Source organism: Furipterus horrens, unplaced genomic scaffold, assembly GCF_987537825.1.
Source record: "Furipterus horrens unplaced genomic scaffold, mFurHor1.1.pri manual_scaffold_6, whole genome shotgun sequence".
Taxonomy (NCBI): Eukaryota; Metazoa; Chordata; class Mammalia; order Chiroptera; family Furipteridae; genus Furipterus; species Furipterus horrens.
Genome location: NW_028327176.1, coordinates 29,283,844 through 29,305,725, shown reverse-complemented (window position 1 = coordinate 29,305,725; position 21,882 = coordinate 29,283,844). Strand labels below are relative to the sequence as shown.

Sequence of the window (21,882 nt, the reverse complement as noted above, 5' to 3'; positions counted from 1 at the left end):
GAGCAATTCAGTCAGCTCCCCCTTAGACACATACTGCTTTCATGAGTAAAGGACTAACAATCATGTGTGGAAAGGACATGGGGCAGGACTCAGGTGGCAGGAGGGAGGCAGAGGTAAGGAGCATCGGTGGAATGGAATGGCACTGTGTTCTTCAGGATTCCACAAAGGTTTGCCTGCTTCCCAAAGTGTGAGTCACAACGCATCCAGGGCTGCACTTGGTGTGGTGTGCCGGAGTCCCCTGCAAGCCCTGTAACCATGGTTTCGGGCAGACTACATCACAGCCATGAGCATAAAGAGAACAGGCTTTTTCTGATTTTCCCCTAAAACTCTACCTCCTTGAAAAAATATGTGAGGTGATTTGCCAAGATGATTCATGTGCAATCTATGACCCTAGGACAATCATCAAGTTATCTGTTCTCGATAACTAGAAGGTGATTTCTCTACATCTCTCCATGAGAAGCAGATGCCTCTCTTTTTGTGTAGATCAAAGAACCCTGAAAACATACACACCCAGAACCACACCTGCTCTAGGTGGAAATAGGTAACAAGTCTAAAAATACAGAAATTCATTTCCTCATTTAACACTATCCCTCCAAGAACAGCTAAAACAAGGTTGCTTCTCCCTGCTTTTCTGGGTGCCAAGGCTGAATGCATTTGGCTTATAGTACATGAACAAGGCCTTTTTCCTAATATTTTGAAATGTAACCAATTAACTCAATCTCAGACTTAGAACTCGTATCTCATTACATAGTATCTTGAAAATCAAAACAGGGAAACACTGTAAGTAGGTTTCAAAGCACTGATTTCCAATTACTCAAAAACAGAACCATTTTTGAAATACAACACTCATTCTGGATGGATGGGCAATGTACTGGGCAAAGCAAGCTCGTCTGATGTTTCTTGGACACCGGAGGGGACATCCTAGAGAAGAACACATTTTTCTCCCTGCATGTCAGAAGATGAACTAACCACCATGCAAAAGAATAGAAACAAGCTAGCTTAAATAAAGTAGGTCCTCGCTTGGCTATAGAGGACAAAGCCAGGACATGCAAGAAGCTTTCAGTCTAGGGCTCCACCGGCCCGCCAAGGACAGAGGAACCCACCCACACACAATCATACACAGCCAGCCCACCACGCGTCTGTGGAAGGCGCGGGATTCTGGCCAGCCTTCAAGCACTGGAGCCTCAGGGCTCTCCCAGCTTGCAAGCTCCCTGTAGCACCGGCTGTGCTGGAGAGGGCAGAGAGCCAGACCCTCTTTCCAAGTCTCGGTCTCCCTTTCCCCACAGGGCTACCTCTCCCCAACTACGACTGTAGTGTGCTTCTCCTAGGCAACTGAGACTCGGGTATACATACAACACACACACTCCAGATGACAGTTAAGTGCCCGCACTTCACTACCAATACCAAGGCCGTGATTCTCCCCCCAGCCACCTACCCACCACCACCCAACCCTGGACCCCACAGCTGGGCTCCTGGACTCGGAGGCATCCTACTCACCCAGTCCTCGAAGTGGCGGCTCCCGTTCTGTAGTAGCTCCTCAAACTGGATGGTGCAGTTGGCCACGAAGTCGTCGTAGCCGATGGGGGCATCGTGGAAGACGGCCAGCTCGATCTTGCGCCCGTTGCACACATCGGTGACGAACTCGTCGTGCCAGGCCGGGCTGTTAGTCTTCTGCTTGGTGGCCGTTTGGCCGATGCGCGAATCGTCCACGTTGAGGGCAATGTAGGGGTCCAGAAGGAAAGTCTGTGGCCGGAGTCCCACTGCATGGCGCAGCGACCAGGCTGTGGGCTTCAAGCTCACGGCCTCGCAGATTTTGATCTTAAGAAGGCCATTGAACACTACCATGGTCGGGGCAGGGAGTTGGGGCCGGGGTCACTCCGTCCGCCCTGAGGGCAGGATGAAGAACAGACGCCCGGGTGCTCGGAGCCACGGGGACTCCTGAGTCCCCTCTCGCCCCACCCCACACTCTGCCTACACCTTGTAGCGTTGCGCCCTGGCGCGGGCAATTCTCAGCGAGTGCATGTATTTCCTCGCCGGGTTCCTAACGGAAAACAGGGAGGGGGGAGAGCTGGGGGATGTTCGTGTTTGGAGCAAGTCTTTCCCCACACTACCACCAGAAGCACCTCCAGAAGAAGAGAGGAGCGGTCGGCTCCGGGACCAGCCACGGGGACTGTCTCGCCGCCTTACTGGCTCTCCGGGTCCCGGCTGCGTGAAGCGGGCGCCGCGCCCGGCGCTTACCTACCTTTCCGAAACATAATCCCCGGGAAATTTTGACTCCGGGAGAGCGAGGGGGCGGTGGGGCGGGGACGAGAACCCGGGGCGCAGATTTCAACCCGGATCCTCTTCGCACACCCAGCGCCCGCCTCTGACCGCGCGGGGCGGGGGGATGGACCGAGGGATGTTCAGTCTATCCAGAAGGATGCATGTCGAGAGGAAATGGTCCGCCTCGGAGCCAAATTTTTAAAAATCCACAAGCCCCACAGCTAGCCTGGCCGCCACCTCTTAGGCGAAACAGCGCCGCGCCACAGTAGGCAATCGGGAGGCTCCAGGAGCCCGAAATCTCACATCCGCGCGGGCTCAGTGGCCGCTGCTCGGGCTCCGGGCGCAGGCCGGCACCGGGCGGTGCGCAGCGCGGCGGCGGGGCCAGAACTGTGACTCGGCGCGGCCCCACCTCCTGGGCGCCAGCGCCCGCCCGCCCGCCGCGCTCCCCGCGTCCCTGCTCGCAGCTGCAGCTCGCTCGCCGCCCGCCCGCTCTCCCCCTCGGTCCCTTCTCGCTCCGTCGGTGTGGGAGCAAGTCTCCCTCCCTCTAATGCAGGAAATGCGCAAAAGACGTCAGAGAGAGAGAGAGAGAGAGAGAGAGAGAGAGAGAGAGACAGAGACGAGTGTGTGCGTGCGTGTGTGTGTGTGTGTGTGTGTGTGTGTGGGGGCGCGCGCGCGCGCTCCAGTGTTTAGGGAAATAGAAAGTTTTGCCGGTTGGGGGAGCAATACGGGAAAAGTGAGCTGAGGAGAAGACGAAGAAGAGCGGGCGAGCCTTGCCTCGGTCGTGGCGGCAGGCAAGGAAGCCAGCCAGGGACCCTGCGTGGGACCCTGGAGAGTGGCGGCGTTGGGGTCCAGGTTGCGGGTGCCGCGTGCTGTGGGTACCTGGTCTCTGCTCTCCACCGGAGACGAGTGGGCTGCGCATCTCCTCGGGGCTCTGCAGCCAACACTATTTCAGAACCGTGGGTGGGAAAGAGGCGGGGGCCGCACTACGGAAAAAGAAGCGGGACCCTCCCTCACCCCCACCCTCACTTGGGCCGCGGCGAGAGAGGGGAGCCCGCGGAGTATTGGCCGATCTGTCTGTCATTGTCTAGAGACGCTGGGCTCTGCTAGGGGTGGAGGGGGGCACAGGGAGGGGCGTGCTCCGTGTGAGTTTTTATACATTTATTCTCTTTTCCCTTTCTTTGAGCCATTCTCCCCTTTGGGATCTGTTCTGAACTTCTCAGGCTGCGAGAACTTGTTGACAAGTGAAAGTTTAGTAGAACCCCGGCTCGGTTTGTGTGTTTATTTTCTGCAAAGCGACTTCATATTTACTCTGGACCTTGTCTGCCCTTTTGGGGGAGATGGCTGTGATCAGCGCGCCGACAGCAGCGATCTGAGCTGCAGGAAAACGGGGCGCACCCTGCCGGGGGGCCAGAAACCCTGTCAGTGCTAATTTCCTCCATAACCTTTAAACTCTTGCTGGAAGCGGCCTAGGCGGCTGGTCACGTGAGGCGAGCGCTGGGCTGCTGGGGAAGAATTTCCTCCGCAGGGAGCAGGGGACGGAGAAGGCGGCCCCGCGAGGGACTGCCCCGCGCTGTGGGACGCGGACCTTGGAGGGCGGGGCCGAGATCGCGGAGGCCCGGGGCGCGGCCCTGGCTGGAGTACTATTCCGAAGGACTCGGCTGGAAAGAGGTCATCTCCGCAACCTGCGAGCGGGGAAGCGGGAGGGGAGGACTGCATATGGAAAAAAGAAAACCTCGGCCCTCACCAGTGTGCTAAATCAGGGAGTTTGTAGAAATCTACCTAAGCTGTGTGTTTATCTGGCGCGACTGGATAGTGGAGACCAAGATTTAAAGCCGATCTCTCGACCACTTTTTCTCAGCGGAAAATAATTATCATTACCTGTTGGTTAAAAAAGTTGAAGGCGAGAAAGGAGGCAGTCCCCGGGGACAATAGGATGCCAAGTGCAGCACTTCGCAATAACAATCAGAAAAGTCCCACGGTGATCGTGGCAGATCCTCTGTCTCCTAAGGCCTGCAGTTGCTGCCCTCCAGGATCTTTTAAGTTATTCCTAGAAGCCTACCTGGTGAATAGGGGCAGCAGGGCAGAGAGAGTGCGAAATACAGGCTTAGGGACGAAAGATACCGTTCACACAGAAAAAGTTACGCCTTACTTGGCCACCTCCACCAGCTGGCGATTATATTTGAAAATATGTCATTTTGACAAAGCACAAGCAGGATATTTCAATGCTATTGAATTTTTCTCTCTTGAGCATAAGAACTTTTTCCTCCTTGCTTTTTATTCCCACCATTCTATTTTTCTTAAACTATTTTTCCCCCTTCATGGGGCATGTGATTGAAAACAATTGGCAGAAAGGGCTTGATCTTCAGAAAATGCGTTTGGGAAGCAGAGACAGTGCTAGAATGACATGAGCGATATACTTAACAAAGAGACAAAATTTAAAGGATACCTACCAATAAACTCAGAGAGCAAGATAAAGAATACTTGAATGCAATATTTTTAAAAATCAAAATGTATGTAAAAATTCAACATGAACATATCCAAAGCTTAAATCATGTAAAACAGTGCATTAAAATATTGCTTTTGTTACTCAGATTATAGGCACCCTTGAAAATTTGTACCCAAGATGATTGCTTCATTTGCCTCACTCTACTCCTGGCCCTGCGGGGAAGTCTAGAAAGGGAAGGATTTCATGACGTTATAGATCCATGAGTAAATAGTGCTCCATACCTATTCTCTCTGGGTGAGTTCTAGCTTGCCATGCAAGCAGAGGGACTGAAAACATTGGCCAAAAATCCTTTCTCTCCAGTATGTTAGACAAGAAATAGGTGTAGAATTATAGACACACTGAACTTGAACTTTTTGCGTAATATCATGTCCTATCCCTTCCTAGGCAAGACCCCCCAAATATATTAGATAAGCTCTGTTGTCATCTACATTTTTTAAGAATGTAGACATTCTTAAAAGCATTGGTTTTATTCTTCCTTGTGACCTAAGTAAGGTTGCGGGAAGGCAGCAGCTGCCTCTTTAGCAGACTGCTTGTTACACATGTGAATAATCACACTGCAATTTTCAAGTGCAACTAATACCAGTGTGTGACCTCTCCTTTCAATTATAATTCTTTCTGTCATGGGGGTTACAGGGGTGGTGTAACTAAAAGGCTTGGTCAAACTGCCCGTTTTGTATTGGATGAATATTTATATAAAAAGAGAGAATGCTGATAGTCTACATGCAAACATTGCTAATTTCCTGCTCTTATTACATCCTTATTTCTATATAAATCTCACCTTCCTACTCTCAAACTTGGCTGAATGAAAATATATATTCTCCAGGGACATCATGGAGGTGCCTAGGTGATCCTTTTTATGGGAAAACCCTTAAATTTACCTGGAAGGAAGGTCTAAACTTTCTGCTCCAGATTTCATGTGAAAAGAAAAATAAGCACTTGAAAGGAGGAAGATTTCAAATGTAAAATTCCAATCAATAATTATTGTTTACTTCATCCTTCTCTTGGCCCCTGTATGTGCAAGGGGAGACCCCCCCCCCAAAAAAACTGGAATTTATTTATTTAAAAAACTGTATTTATTCTTACATGTTTAAACTTCAGTCACTTTCAAAGTTCTCTCCATCTAATGCAATACACCTATCGAGATTTTTTCCATGGCTCAAAACAATTTTTGAACTCGTCGATTTTGATGTCTTTTAGTGCTTCTGCTGTTTTTTGTTTCACCTCTTCCACATTGGCAAACCGTTTCCCTTTGAGGACTTTTTTCATCCAAGGAAGCAAAAAAATGTTGCTCGGGTCCGAGATGGCATGAACGGAGGATGGGGCACAGGGGTCATAATGTTTTGGGTCAAAAACTGCTGAACACTCAACATGATGTGAACAGGTGCATTCATAAATCACCCATGATGAAATGGGCAGATGCACTGAAAGTTTTCAAAAAATTCACTGAAGCCGAATGCAGCCTCTCACAACAACACCAGATGGTACAGATGTGTCTTTAGAACACTCACCTAGCAGGGGAAGCCTATACTACAAGGGTCCTGCCCTCCAGGAGATAATTTTGGTTTCTTGGGGTCCCCCTTCTTAGTTTTAAAAGACAGACAGCCATTGACGTAGACATTGAGTAAAATGTCCTTTGGGTTCCAGCTATGGCTTAGTCATCTGGTGATCTCTGGGAGAGGGAAGAGGAAAGGAAGAAAAATGATATAAGAATTTTAAAAAGATGACCAAGATGGTGCTCCTCTTCTTTTAAAGTTAAGCCTCATAGGAAAAAGGATTGACGGGGCAAGAGTCTCATGCCCTGACTGGTGTTGTTGGTTCGATTCAGGGTCAGGGCACATGCCTGGGTTTTTGGTTCAGTCCTCGGTCTGGGTGCATACAAGAGGTAACTGATCAATCTTTCTCTCCCTCCCTTCCCCTCTCTCTAAGAGTAAATAAATTCAGTATTTTTTAAAAGAGAGAGCTCCAAAGCACGTGTAAGTGCTGCCCTAGAAGTAGGGGTACACCAGCCTCTCCCAGAGAGCACACAGGATCAGCCCCCCAATGCCTGGGAAGGCCCCGCCCATAAGGTCTAGGCTTTCCTAGAGGAGTTCTTCCAGAGGCAAAGAGGTAAGGGAAGGGCATTGGAGGCAGAAATGGAAACAGAGTGAGTGACCAGGTGTACCGGTCATGTGGCAGTCAATAAGATGAGGTGAGGTAGGTTGGGTCAGATGATTAAGGACTTGTAGAGCCTGCAAATGTGTTTGAAGTTTTTCCTTGAGAGACACTGATCATGCTAAAGTAGGGGAGAGCATAACCAGAGTTAATACTTTAAAAAAGCAATTTTGTGAGGATGGCTCTATTTCTCTTCTGTAATTTCCCACCAGAATACACACCCCAAAACAGGATATTAGAAGAACCAAGTTCAAAGATGATTTATACTCCATCTGATCAAAAATTAAACAGCCCTGACTGGTGTGGCTTAGTGGGTTGGGCAACATCTCACAAACCAAAAGGTCACCAGTTTGATCCCTAGTTAGAGCACATGCCTGGGTTGCGGGCCAGGTCCCCAGTTGTGAGCATGTGAGGGGCAACCAATCAATGTTTCTCTCCCTCTCATTCTCCCTCCCTTCCCCCTTCTCTAAAAATAAATAAATAAAATCTTTAAAAAATGAAACAGTCTGTGGATATTGTTTATTTAGAGCACTTAAAGGAAACAGGGAGGGGGGTGCCAGAACCTTAGACTGGCATGTTAAAATTCAGGTCCTTGTTGCTGTACTGGTTGTTGCCATTTATAGAATGTTAATGGCTTCTGCAAAGATCTGCCTGGCCAGGATTTGTCATACATTCCATACATGCTCCATGGAACAGAATTCAGCCACCTGGGCCATAGGATAGAAGGTATAGCAGCACAATGACACAAAAACCTTCCAGAGTTTTGTCGGTGTGGCCCTGCTCAGCCTAATGCTCACCTGAGTCCCAGCCCTGCTTCTAACCCCACCCCAGACCCACCCTCTTGTTATTGGCTCATGTCTGGCCTGCCCCATCTTCTTATTTTGGCTCCATCTCTTCTCTGAACTCTGTGGCAATGACCCAGAGACCAAGCCTTACTTCCACCTGCAAGGAAGTGGAGGGATCAGATGCAACACCATAGAGCTTAAAGATGAATGGGGGCAGAAGATGACCTTGTGCCCTTTCTTCCTCAGTTCTTTTGACCCTGAGCCCCACTCTTTCAATCACCGTATAGAAAATAACATCACATGCCACATCTTCTTTGGATCTGATGTTGGATGTTGGGCTGCATCTTGGGACTTTTAAGGACATAAATCAATCCACTGGTCTTTACTAAGAACCTGCAATGTCCAGGACACTGGGACTGGTGCTCTAGGGAGGACAAATAAGTCTATGAGTCCCCACTCCAGTGGGAGAGAGAGAGCGATTCAGTAATTTATTTAGTCATTACTGAGTGCCATGTCATTTGTGACACTCGGGAAACAATGATGATGACACACAATGACTATTTATTAGTCAGATGGGCCAGGACATGCTGCTGTAATAACAGTCTCCAAATCCTAAGTTCCTAAAATAACAAAGATTATTCTCAAGCTTGCTATAAGTCCATGGCGGGTTGGCTGGGAGCCCTGTTCTACATCAACATCATTGTCACTCTTTTATCCAAGCCAACAGAAAAGTCATGCCTGAAGCATGACTGGTCATAGGTAGAAAGCAAAAGAACCTCCTGGGGATCTTAAGCAATTAAATAGTCCACCAGAAGGGCTTCTGTTAATTAGTTGTTAGCTAAAATCAGTTACGTGGCCTCCGTCCTTGAACCACAAGGAGACTGGGAAGTTTTCCCATTCGCAGGGGTGAGGAGCCTGGAATATTTGGTGAGTAGCACTGAGAACTGTCATAAACCCTATCCTCAAAAACCTGTTGCAAAAAGATAACTCAAGGGAGCACAGGGTAAATGACAGATAAATGTCATCATCAGAAAGTGCTGTAGTGGGGGAAAAAAAAAGTGCTGTAGTAATTTAGAGGTCGCAAAGATCACAATTAATGGCCTAGGTCACTGCATACCAAAGACTTCAGATGACATGGAGAATCTTGCCTGTTCTCAGAACTGTGGCCACCTAAGGTCCTTCTCCACTTCCCTCAGTGTGTCCAACCTCACAGGACCCGCAGGTCCTTCAAGCAACTTCAGAGCCAAATCAGTACTAAGGAGGCATTTGGTTACAACCAACTAAGATTTGATTGTTATACTCTGCAGTATTTGAGCAATCACCTGATCTATATTCTTTATTATGATTAAATTCCTCCATTAAAGAAAATTGAGGCCTAAAGAAGTTAACTGACTTGCCATGCAAAAAAAAAAAAAAAAAAAGTTTTAAATAACCAAAGTACTAATTAGAGGTCTAAAATCAACTCTCACTTCCTAGTTTAATTTTACTTACTTTTCCTATACTCACATGCTGGAAACAATGCAATGCCATTGAATGGTAATAACTCCAAGTACATTTTACTTCCTTGGAAACAAAATTTCTGTAAATCCAAGGTCCCGGTTTGTTTTAATTTGTTGGTTCCAAGTTTAACTAGCCTTAGTGCCCTACAATTTTATAGACATATTAATTCGCCAGGGACTATGATATTGATAAGAGTTCTGCCTGAGATTGTTTTGGTCATATGTGTCTTTAAAACAAAAGGAATTTGTTGTTTCTCAATTTCTCCATATCTTCTCTTCTAACACCCATTAGTTATATTTTCAGCATATGGTTTTATGATACCTGTACCAAGAGTGACAGCTGTTTCTGCACGCTCCCTGTGGATCTCTTATCAATTAGCAGATGACAAATCTGACTGTTCAGATTAGATCATATCTCTCTCACACATTCTAGGCATTTGATTAATCTATCGCTGCTTCTAATTTACCTTTCAGGATCAAGGAACTGGGACTCCAGGGTAGGGAATAGTGTCTTTGTCGTGAAGAACAATTAGGTAGCTATAACCAATATAAAACAGAACTGGTTAAAATCACAGCTGCTGTTGCAACCAGTATGTGATGCTGAGTGGCAAGTCCTCTCTTAAGGCCCAAGCCTTCCATGGGCCTGGTCCTTATTCCTCCTCACGGGACTCTTCTCCTCTTCCTCTCACTTCTTCTTACAGCCCTTACCTCTGCCTGCACTGCAGTCTACTTATTTGGTTCCAGTCTTAATTCTGCCACTTCTTTGAAAGAGCTTTAAGTTTGGAGACACAGTACAACTCATCCCGATACTTACCTCTCCAATAGCTGGAGCATAGTAGGCACAACTTTGTGCTCTATAACTATTTGTCACAAGGATGTCACTTTGAGATAAGAGTACCACGAATCTTGTTAGTTTTTCTCTTCTTGTCCAGATGAGCTCCTTGGCGATGGTTGGCTCGCTGCACTCCATCGCCAGCCAGTACTGTAGTGATCAAGTCACTGGGAGGCTGGGCGGTGGCCAGACAGCACGAAGGAGCCCTTGACAACTGCGCCCTGCTCCGCGGGCCGACAGCGCCCTCTGGCGGGAATAAGCGCTCCCAGACCGTTCACGCTTCGAATTTGACTCCCTGGGCATCTTCCGCTCCCTCGGGGCTCTGGCTCCAAAGCACTAAGATTTCTAGAATAGATTGAGAGGCAGACTGCAAGGCGTGAGACCATTGGCTTTATTCACACGTTCATTATGAGCAGGAGCAAATGCAATTAGGCAAACGCATACCTGCTGTATGAAAAAATGTGCTGTCATGTTTGTTTAAACAACGAGGCTTCTCAAAATGAAGAATTCTGTTTCTATCACTACATTAGAGCAACAGGTCATCCATTCTCCCGTTAGGTCGATGCTGGACTCAGAAAAAACAGAGATGAGTAAGATACAGTCCAGGTGTTTGAGAAGCTAGAACTTGAAGGTAAAGGAATGTTAGGGGCTGCCTCCACACAGACCACAGAGACCCTGCTTTTTTCTTGATTTAGACTGTGGGTCAGTTCTTAAAGTTAAGGAGAGGGTTGTGAGGAATGGCCAAGGAACTCCCAGAATAGAAAGTATTGGAACTGGAAGGGATTGGGGCTCCCTCAGATGTTGCTCCCCTTGTTCTAGCAGATACCTTGGCTTCCTTTTTTGGAAAAAAAAGAAAGAAAGAAAGAAAAACAGAAGCCAAAGGCTGGAGGTTCATTCCACTTTTTGTCATCAAGCCCAACAAACACTTAGGAAGTAAGAAAGAATGAGCATCATTCCTCCATCACTTGCCTGATCCCATCTGGCCTGCAGTGCCCATCACTTCAACACAGGGCAGTATGGAGTGGAATCCAGCTTGGAAGCTCAGGAGTTGAATTCTAGGATCTTGGTCAAATGACCTGCCTCTCAATGGGCCCTGGTTTATTCAAATGTAACAAGGCATTTGTAACAATGGGTATTGTATTTCAGGCAGGTACAGTAACTGACACAGAGAAGTTGTCAGGAAATTCCTTTATATGCTGTACTCACTCCCTAAGGAACATTTCTTTCTTTAATTCATTCTATCCTTAGCACTGATAACTCCCCCAAGGTAGCTGGGATAGCAGGGTTTTGGTATGAAGGGTCCAGGAACACAAAGGGATTTGCCCTGGGCCCAGAGCCCCTCTACAAATGGCCCCGAGACCAGTATGGAGTATCCCCCTAGACACTGTACATTCATACAATAAGAGAGGGAACTGCAGGAAAATTTCAAGTAACTTGAATAGAATATAATAAGGAAACAAATCATGTGACTAACCAGCTTCCCCTTGCAGCCGTGGTTGAGCTTTCCAGCCATTTAACCCACTGGAACCCTAATTGATGTGTACCCCGCCTCACTCAGTGGTTGTAAAGTAGTAATTATTTATCTCTGTCTCAGAGAAGAAATCGGGATAGAAAGGGCACTGAGCAACTTGCCCAGCGTTCCATGGTTACCACTCTGGTCATGGCCTCTTGTCCCCACAAGACAGGAACAGTGCAACACACTTGCAAGAACAGTGCTAGTGCAAGAACTGACCTTGCCAACATGACGTGTAGTATGTCATTGTGGTTTTTCTCTAGCAAAAGAAACTGGGAAGTGGTAAATGTTTCCCACATTGTTCTCTGGTGACATCCACACATTCTGTGTTTACCTGCCTGTTCCAGAGCATGAAAATTCAAGAGAAAAATGGGTAGGGCATGCAGAAGGCCAGTGCAGGGGGAAGGACACTTTACAATGTAATTGTTTCTTAAAATAGTAATAGTAGTAGCAGTAACAGTAGCAACAATAACAACAATAATAGCTAACTAGCAACTATTGGTTCAAAACTCTGTGCTTGGCAGTAACATTTAACAACTCTTAATCATTGAAATAACCCAATATAATAGATATTACCATATTTCTCCAATTCTCAGACACATTTTTAAAATCACAGTTTAACATTTTATAATGTACAACAAGAAAGTACTATGTCATACTATAATTGCAGATGAGATTTTTTAAATCTCTTAGTAGTGTATACAATTAGGGTACTTTTTATAGATGAAGCAATTAAGGTAGAAAAAAGCTTAAGCAATGTACCCAGGTTCTTACCACTAGCAGGTGGCAGACACAATTGGTTATCTAGTTCCAGGGCCCACTGTGTGTTTGTTTGTTTTGCAACGTCAGGCACCCTCAAAACCATTTCCCTTAATAGCAATGGGTCTGTCCAATGAGAGCCAGGTTCATGCCGACTGCACACTCCGTGAAAATAGGATATGTATTTTTTTATTCAGACGGATTTTGTTTTTAACTTCCCCACGGGGCCATGATTCTATTCTGTCTCTCACAGAAAACTCTGAATTTCAAAACTACCTAAAGAAAAACAGAGGCTAAATTAAACCTGATTGAGTGGGCCTGGGGTGAGAGACAGGCATCAGAGATATGTAACCCAAGAGAAAATCCACTCCTGTGATTGCCTCATACTCCTTTTGTTCTTGATGAAGCAACTTTCACTTTCTTGCTTCAGTTTCTCCAACTGTAACATGAGAGGCCTGTGCCAGTTCTCAACTTTTTTGATGATACATCCTTAACATTTAAAACATTTGAGCCCTGGCTGATATGGCTCAGTGAATTGAGCACCGGCTTGTGAACTGAGCGGTTGCCAGTTCGATTCCCAATCAGGACACATGCCTGGGATGGAGGCCAAGTCCTCAGTTGGGAGCATGTGAGAGGCAACTACATTGATGTGTCTTTCTTCCTCTCTCCCTTCCCCTCTCTGGAAATAAATAAAATCTTTAAAAAAAAAAAACAAAAAACTCAGTGGCTAACAAAAGCAGTCAAATTTAAAAACAAAAATAAAAAATAAAACATTTGAGCATACATCTTCAATACACACATCCTCTTTTTATTTTATTTACAAAGAAGAAAATATACATGTATGTATGTGTGTGTACAGTTCTAGAAGTTTTAATACATGTATAGATTTATGCAACTACTGCTCTGATTCGAATACAGAACAGTTCCATCATTCCCCCTCCCCGATTCCCTTGTTTTACCATTGATAGTGAAAGTCCACCAGCACTTAACCTCTGGCAGCCATTGTTCAGGTCTTTGTCCAGGTAGTGTTGCGTTTTCCAGAATGTCAAATACATGAAACTGTACTACATGTCACCTTTTATCACTTTCACTCAGCAAAATATCTTTGAGCTTCAGCCACGTTGTTGAGTGTATAAATAATTTGTTCCCTTTTATTGCTGTGTAGTAACCTATAGATTACTACAGATGTCCTATGTTTTACTTAGCCTTTCACTCATGGAAGGGCATTTAGGGTGTCCCCAGTTTGTGGTGATTATGAATAAAGCTGCCATAAACATTTGAGTATAGGTTTTCGTGTGAGCATAAGTTTTCATTTCTTAAGGGTTCGCTAGGAGTGAGATTACTGGATTATATACTAAATATATACTTAACTTTGTAAGACATTTCCAAACTGTTGTTAGAGCATCTATACCATTTTGCCTTTCTGCCAGTAATGTATGGGAGCTCCAGTTTCTCTGCATCCTCACTAGCACTTGGTATTTTCAGTTGGGTTTGTTGTTGTTGTTTTAACTTCAGTCATTCTAATAGGTATTTCACTGTGATACTTGATTTGCATTTTCATAATGACTAATAGTTTTGAGCATATTTCCTTGTGCCTGCAGCCATCCCTATTATCCTCTTTGGTGGTGTGTTTATTCAAATCTCTTGACTGTTTTTAAAACTGGTTGCCTCCTGTTGAGTTTTGAAGTTTACTTCCATGTTCTAAATACAACTCCTTTGTTGGATATGTGATTTGTTAATATTCGCTCCCGGTTTATAGCTTGTCTTTTAATTGTTAGCAGTCTTTTGCAGAAAGAAGCTTTAATTTTGATGAAGTGCAATTTAACATTTTTTCTTTAATGATTTTTCATGTCATATCTAAAAACTCTTTGCTTAACTTAAGATCACAATCTTTTTCTCTTATGACATTTTTAATTTAAAAAATTATACTTTTGGGTTTTCATTTAAATATATGACCCGCTTATGGTTAATTTTTCTATAAATTATACTCTTACATTTACGTTAAAGTTCACTTTTTTAATATGGATGTCTAGCTGTTTTATATATTGAAAGGATTATCTATATTATCCATTGAATTACCTTTTGACTCTTGTCAAAAGTCAGTTGGTCATGAATTGTACAATATACTTTAAAATGGTTAAAATGGTAAATTTTATGTTATGTAAACCTTTTATTAATAAAAGACTCTACCTTTAAAAATTCATCTATTATATTGTGAGGACCTATTTCTGGGCTCACTTACTTTGTTCCATTGCTCTACGTGTCTAAACCTTCACAAATATCACATTGTCTTATTACTTAGCTTTAGATTAAGTTTTAAAATCAAGTAGTGTGAGTCCTCTAACTTTGTTTTTCTTTTTCAAAATTATTTTGGTTATTCTAGCCCTTAGCCTTTCCACATATATTTTTAAATCAACTTGCCTACATCTACAAAAAATTCCGCTGGGATTTTAATTGTTATTATATTAAATTCATAAAATCAATTTGGGCCCTGTAGGATTCCCAGGTAGTACATAGATCCTCCAGTTAAATTTGAATTTAAGATTTAAAAAATGAATAAATATTTATAAAAAGATTTATAAAATCTCAAATATTATATGGACATAATTATACTAAAATTATTCATTGTTTATCTGAAGTTCAAATTTAACTTGACATCCTGTAATATTTTTTTCTAAATCTGAAACCTATAGTTTGGGGTGAATTAACACTTAACTATTTGAGTGTTCTGACTTATGAACACAGTAGTCCTTTTCATTTAGGGCTTCTTTCATTTCCTTTATCAGTAGTTTATAGTTTTTAGAATACAGATTCTCACATGTTTAGAGATTGCGTCCAAAACAGTTGAACTGACATGTAAATATCATGTTATGAGATTCTGTGTCACATTTAAATCCTGTGGCGAATATCAATTTTTTGTTTGTCTATCTGTTTTTAATAGGCAATACGCCTGTTAAGTTCAGGGTGTAAATTCTAATTTGCCTTCTATGGGCTATGATTCCAACGTCTGTTCAACTTCCAAAGACTTTGCTGTGCTATTCAGGTCTGTCCCACGTGAGTGCCACCCAGTGACCAGTCTGGGAGGCAAGTGGGTGATACACCCTGTAGTTCAGTTCTCTTAAGTCTTTGATGGAAGATTAGGACCCTGCCTGAGTCTGGGAATTGATACATACGTTATGGAATTCTTTCCTGAGCTGCCTCCTCTTTGGTTTCCAAGGGTCCTCTTTCCAGGTGTTCTGAGTAGGAATCCAGAGCATGAGTCTCCCTGCTCTGCTATTTACTTTCTGAAAACAAGTCTACATCTGGGGCCAAGTGGCAGGAGCACACATAGGAGAAAAAAAGCAATGGGGATTCTCCCTATATTTTTAGGATCACGTTCCAATGATTAAGGAGAAAGAGTCCCCTCCCTCTGGGTTTTAGGTGCCCATTGACATCCACTGCCACCATGTCCCAGGCTGCCATCTATCCATCACAAAATCATAGTTCTGTGTCTGGCGCTTGCCTGGGGCTGGGACAGGAAATAAAGGAAATAGAAAAGGCAGGGGGTGTTCCTCAAATCCCTCTTCCTACTCCTCAACCCAGAAAGAGAAGGTTTTCCTTAGGATGCGCCTGGCACCCAGTCTGGGGACTTGGGCTTTGTTTGAATCCACACTGGGAGGTATGGAAAAGAAGACAGAGACAACTCACCACCGGGCTATTCCCTCATATATCTCCTTCCCTCCCATGTCTGCTACCATGTCTTGTTAGCCCTCAGATAGCTTTTCCAAGTTAAAACAATAGCAACAAACCCAACTGAAAGTACCAAGTGCTAGTGAGGATACAGAGAGAACTGGGAACCCTACCTTCATAGATTTAAGTTGTAGCAAAGTTTAAACATGTACTATTTTACTGTATTACGTGATATGTAAATAAATAATAAAATTTTAAATGGAGAAAACCTTCCACTTTTAACTCAGGTGGATCAAGAGGTGCCAGCTGTCAGGCAACAATGAAAATGAACCCTCTGGGACAGAGAACAAACTAAGCCCTTACATAACAGGCCCAGCTTGATGCTTTGGGAGAATTTCTGGGCCATAGTGCAATGAGAGGGTATAGAGATAGAGCCTGGGGAACTGCTGAGCTGATGAGGTAGAGCTGACAGTCTGAGGAGATCCGAGTGGCCTGAGCTTTCATGATATAGTCCTGAAGAGACGATGACTATACAGGTGGGCTACTCTGAATATGTGAAGGAGGCCCCCTTGAATTTTCATCTGTGTATGTGTACTGTGTACATGGGGAAACTACCTGCCTGGTAGAAAACCACCTGCAAGGATTAGAGGGAGTAGTGCCTGGTGCAGCTCCAGGGCCAGGACTAGTGCTTCTTTCCACCAGCCAGAGGGGAGAACCTCATGCTTCATAGGCATCAGGTAGAGTACTTGGAAAGCTCTCACTTTAGTAGCGGGGAGTCATTAGCCCTAGGCTGAGCACGGCTCTAGCTCTGCCTAACAATTCCCAACAATAAGACCCCAAATGATCAAAGTACTTCCAAGTAACTTAACTGTGTCCCAGGGCTTACAAGTATTTAAGGGCGCCTGTACAATTTTATTAACCAGAGTCACCCCCATAAATTCAATAACAAGGAAAAAGAATATTTAAGAGAAAACAAAAATATTCTTTGTGCAATGAGTTAAAATTCACAATGTCTGATATCCGATCAAAAATTAGCACATATGCAAAAAAAGCCAGATAATATGTCCATAAAAGAGGTGAAAAATCCATTGAAACTGATCTAGGACTGGCACAGATGTTAGAATTAGAGGCAAAGGCATGAAAACAGCTATTATAACCGAATTCCATACGTTCAAAAGGCAAAACAGAGACAGAGAGTATTGAAAAGACCCAAATCAAACATTTAGAGATATAAATGACAATATCTGAGAATAAAAACAATTAGATGGGATCAATGACAAATCAGACATTGTAGAAGAAAAGATTCAGTGAATCTGAAGACATAGCAATAGAAATGATCCAAAATGAAACATAAAGAGAAAAAAAATCTTTCTAATGAAAGGTCATCACTGAGCTGTAGAACCACTTTTAGCAGCTCCATATACTGTATATGTAATTGGTGTCCTGGAAGGAGAGGAGAAAACGGAAGGGACAGAATAAATATTTGAATACAACATTTTCTTCTTTTATTTTTGAAATTTGAAATGTAAGCAATTAATTTAAAAAGCAGGCTGCCCGTTGGAGGTCTGTGGCATAATGAGACAAGTGAGCTAAGCTACATCACATGGCAGCACCACTACACAATAAAGCAATAGTTTTTCTCCCAGTGCTCCGCTGCCCAGACTCAGGCCTTACCATTGCTGCTCAGTGGGTAAGGTGCTGGGAGCTTACTTTGTGCTTTGATGGAACTTGAAGTAGATTGGACAAGCAAGAGTAAAAAGGCAATCCAAGGCAGTATCTCATAGGGTATAACTTGTACAGTATCAACTGCAAATATAAACCCCATGAGTGCAGAGCTAGAGAGAGATGAGTTCCTGGCTAACTCAAGGGCTGAGGCTATTCCAGGACAATTGCTGTTTTGACATTTTATCCGGAGGCAGAAGGTTTACCCTTTATCTGCTGGTTACAGGTTCAAAATCAGGCTGAGTCAGATCTGGCTAAGTTCGCTGCAGTCTCCAAGTTGATTTAAATGCAGATATTTTGATCTTTCTTCCTCTAACTTCCTGCCAACCCATTTTACCCATATCTGAATAGTCAGTCATTTTTCTAGGGGACATTCTGAGTTCTGAGAAGAAAAGGAGCTCTTTTTCCTCATGCTTTGCTTTGAAATCTCAGTATTTTTAAAATACCGAATGGACATGGTTGGCCATTTGCTTTATGACAAGGCAGGTGTCTCCTGAAAGAATATAGAAAGAAGGATCCAGTCGCAATTCATTCAAATGCCTCCTCCCATAGCCTCTTGAATTTCGGAAGTGTCAGGGTAGCACATACAGAAGTGCCAAATGCCTCTTTGCATTTTCCAGTCAACTGCCCCCCAACCAGATATGTTGCATGTGGTGGAGCAGTGTGCATGGCAGGGTCAGCCCTACAGCTGGGGGGGCCAGGGGTAGTTTACATGGAGTATAGACACTGGTGGTTGCCTTCCAACAACCATCCACTGACCCCTGCTTCCTTGTTGGGATTGTTGTGTTCTACTGTTGATGGGATTTTATGTGTGTCGTGGTGACTGAATCCCCCAACACATCCCCAGCCCCAGGAGTGAATTCCTAATCAGTCTGAGGCTCTTAAGCCAATCCTGGAAAGTATAAAGCATCCTCTAGTCTGTGATTAGTTTAGTAATGAGCATATGATACAAAACTATTTAGTAAGAGGTGGGGGAGTATCTCTTCGGGGAGCTTTCCAGGAAGAAAATATTGAAAAGAAACAGTTCCTTGGTAGTGCATGAAATATCGCCATTTGTAGTTATTTTTCCTTTTAAATTAATCCCTGCCCTTTTCTTTTTTTTCTATATGATATTTATGATGCAGATACCCCTTGAAGGAGTAATACCTGGACTCAGATTATCATAATTTAGTTGGTCAAATCTCTAAAAAGGATTAGGTGGTGTAGTGGGTTGCAAGGTGACCCCCCACCCCCCTCAAATATATGTCCATGTCCTAATCTCTGGAACCTAATTCATGAAAGTGACTATTACCTGATTTGGAGAAAGGGTCTTTGCAGATATAATTAAGTTAAAGATTTTGAAATAAGGTGATCATCCTGGATTATCCAGGTGGGCCCTAAATTCAGTGATAAGTATCTTTATAATTGATACTTTTATATTGACACAGACATAGAGGAGAAGGTAATGTGAAGACAGAAGACAGAGTGATGAGGCCACAAGCCCAGAAAGCCAAAGAACGTTAACAACCCCCAGGAGCTGGAAGAGGCAAGGAGGGAGTAGAGCCCTGTGGACACCTTGGTTTCATACCCTGGCTTTCAGGCTTGTGAGAGAATAAAATTTCTGGTGCTTTAAAACTCTGGATTATGGTCATTTGTTGCAGCAGCCACTCTTGGTTTGCTGAGTGTTATAATGAAATAGACCCAGAAGAGGAAGTCTTCCGGTCATGATAAGTTCACTAACTCTACAAGGGTCAGCCTTTCTTCAGAGCCCTCACCTTGACCTTCAGTGGGCCAGTTAGCTTTGCTCCCTGCTCAAACATGAACTTATAACTCCTTCTAGCGACACATTTCATCCCGACTCTGGCTATAGATGTTGCTCTTCCCTATAGCCCCTTGTTTTTCAGATGCAAGACCTTCGACACAGGGAAATCAGATGAAACAGTATGGTAAACCGTTCAGAACAAACTTTTCTCATCCCTGGAGGTTCAACTCAGCAGGCCCTGTTCCATAAGAAGAAGGACATGTTTGGTAGATTCGCTCTCCCAGGTGACTCTGCGTAGGTAACTGACATAATTGGAAATTGGCAAAAAGCTAGGATTAGAAATTTAGGACAAAGAGCTTAATGTTTATTGCTCAAGTACTGGTCTTGTGTTAGGTATTTACATACACCATCTCAGTTAATTTTCACAAAAATCACATGAGGTAAGTAGCATTTTCCCCATTTTATATATCGGGAAACTCAGGCTCAGAGGGGATATAATGTGCCCATGATCACACCACAGTTTGTAAGTGCTAGAAAGCAAATTCAAGGTGGTCTATTTGGCTCCCAAGCCCATGTTTCCTACACAAAAAATTGCTACCTCCTGGGGAAATTAGAAAAGGCTCAAGACTGAAAGCACAAGATGAATGAAGGAAACATTGGATTTATGCTTTTCTGTCACTCTTTCCCCACAGGCAGCCGAAGAAGGTCTCCAAAGTCCCTGCAAAGGAGCAATCAACCCTCTGATGAAATGGGTCTGGGCTATGGTCAAGGAAGAAATGCCACTGTGAATATGAAATGACAGACTTGAACATGGCTCACTGGAGACCTGAGCTACTCAGTAACTCTGGGACCACAGATCACTTAGAAATGAAAAAGTGAGAATAGTTGCCTACCTCGGGTTTGGCAGGCATGTTTCAACCCAGGTCTGGTGACCAGAACAGGTGTGAGCCAGCAGTCTGTTTGCAAAAGGAGTCTGTGCTGTTGACTTTTCCTATCCCACTCCCCTCCCCCCATGCTTTCACTTCACCCTCCCCCAGAATACACCACCCTGGAAAAAGGGCCAGCCGCTCTCAGGGTGGCATAATGAAGAGCAGAGCCAGAGTCTCCCTTTCCCCCAGTTCTTATAACGAATTTCCCAGGAGTACCAACTAAGGTTTTAAAAGAAAAAGGTTAATCCTGCCAAAAGGAATATAATTTTTAAACCCTAGCCCTGACACCCTTTCTTGGTTATTATCACCAATTTCTTTCCTGCATCCCATAGTTTGGTAAAATCTTGCTTCTTTCTCATTGCCTCCTATCTCCCTTAGGAGAGAAATTTCCTTTTCCAGGAAACTGTCCAATTGTCCAGTTTTCAAATTAAGCAACCACACACTTTCCTTCAGTTAATAAGCTTGGCTCAGAAGAGACAGGTAGAAAGCTATATCTGGAAAACTGTTCTGGGAGCACTTAGTAAGACTAGTCGTTCCTTCACTGGTTTGTTTGCTCTAATGACCTTTGAAGTTAACCTAAAACTCTGGTCACCGCCCAGCAGGATCTATTTACCTGCAGTTCAGCCTTTCTTGTGACATGTCTCTTAGAACATGGATTGGATCCAGGTTCTAGATCGCTGCCTGTCCGGTGACCAGCTGTGTGATTCAGAGTGAATCACTTAATGGCACTGAGTCTCAGTGTCCTCCTCATCCATACAAAAGAGGCGAGGCATCCCTGCCAAACAAGAGAAGGTATACAGAAGTGCATTGAAAACCCAGAAGCCAGTAAATGAGATCATTGTGAAAATCCCTGCCCCATCAGGATGTTAGCTGGGATAATAACCAAATTGACACTGACAGACTAACAGGAGAAAAATCAAAGTTTAATACACATGCATGGGGAATTCACATAGGCACGATGATCATTCCATAAAAATTTCCAAGACAGTGTGGCAACATTGGGTATATGAGACATTTTTGGGGAGAAGAGAAAGGGGAAACAGGGTACTAGGCTTCACAGGTGAGAATGGGAGATTCTCAGGTAGTTGAGGGAGAGTGGAACACATATGGCAGAAAAATCCTTGCTAGATGACTCAGAAGCATTGGAATACGTGTTATCTAGCTAATAGGCAGGTGTCTGCCTAAAGCCCTCTTATTTACCACTTAACTCAAATTGGGCTAAGGTGGCCTAGTAAGATCTTCTTTCTGAAGGCGGTTTCCTGTCTAACTTGTTTGGGCAGGAAAGGGGGAAGAGGGTCAAAGATTCTTTCTGAATCTTTTGTATCTTAATAAACAGCTTACCTTGGCAGCTGTGGCTCAGTGGATTGAGCGTTGGCCTGCGAGCCAAGTGTCAGTGGTTCGATTCCCAGTCAGGGCACATGACTAGGTTGCATGTCAGGTCCCCAGTTGGGGGCGTAAGTTAGAGGCAACCACACAGTGATGTTTCTCTCCCTCTCTATCTCCTTTCCCTTCTC

The 21,882-nt window shown here is 44.2% G+C and overlaps 1 protein-coding gene across 2 annotated transcripts in view; it reads right to left on the bottom strand.

The window, feature by feature from the left end:
• The window catches only part of PRKCE (protein kinase C epsilon), a 482,979-nt gene extending 480,331 nt beyond the window's left edge, over positions 1-2,648 (bottom strand). For both annotated transcript variants that reach the window (XM_090281241.1, XM_090281242.1), the window contains exon 1: positions 1,498-2,648. In XM_090281241.1, the coding sequence (XP_090137367.1) occupies positions 1,498-1,845 (348 nt within the window). In that variant the 5' untranslated portion in view covers positions 1,846-2,648. The remainder of the gene's footprint in view (positions 1-1,497) is intronic.
• Between the last annotated feature and the right edge of the window lie 19,234 nt (positions 2,649-21,882).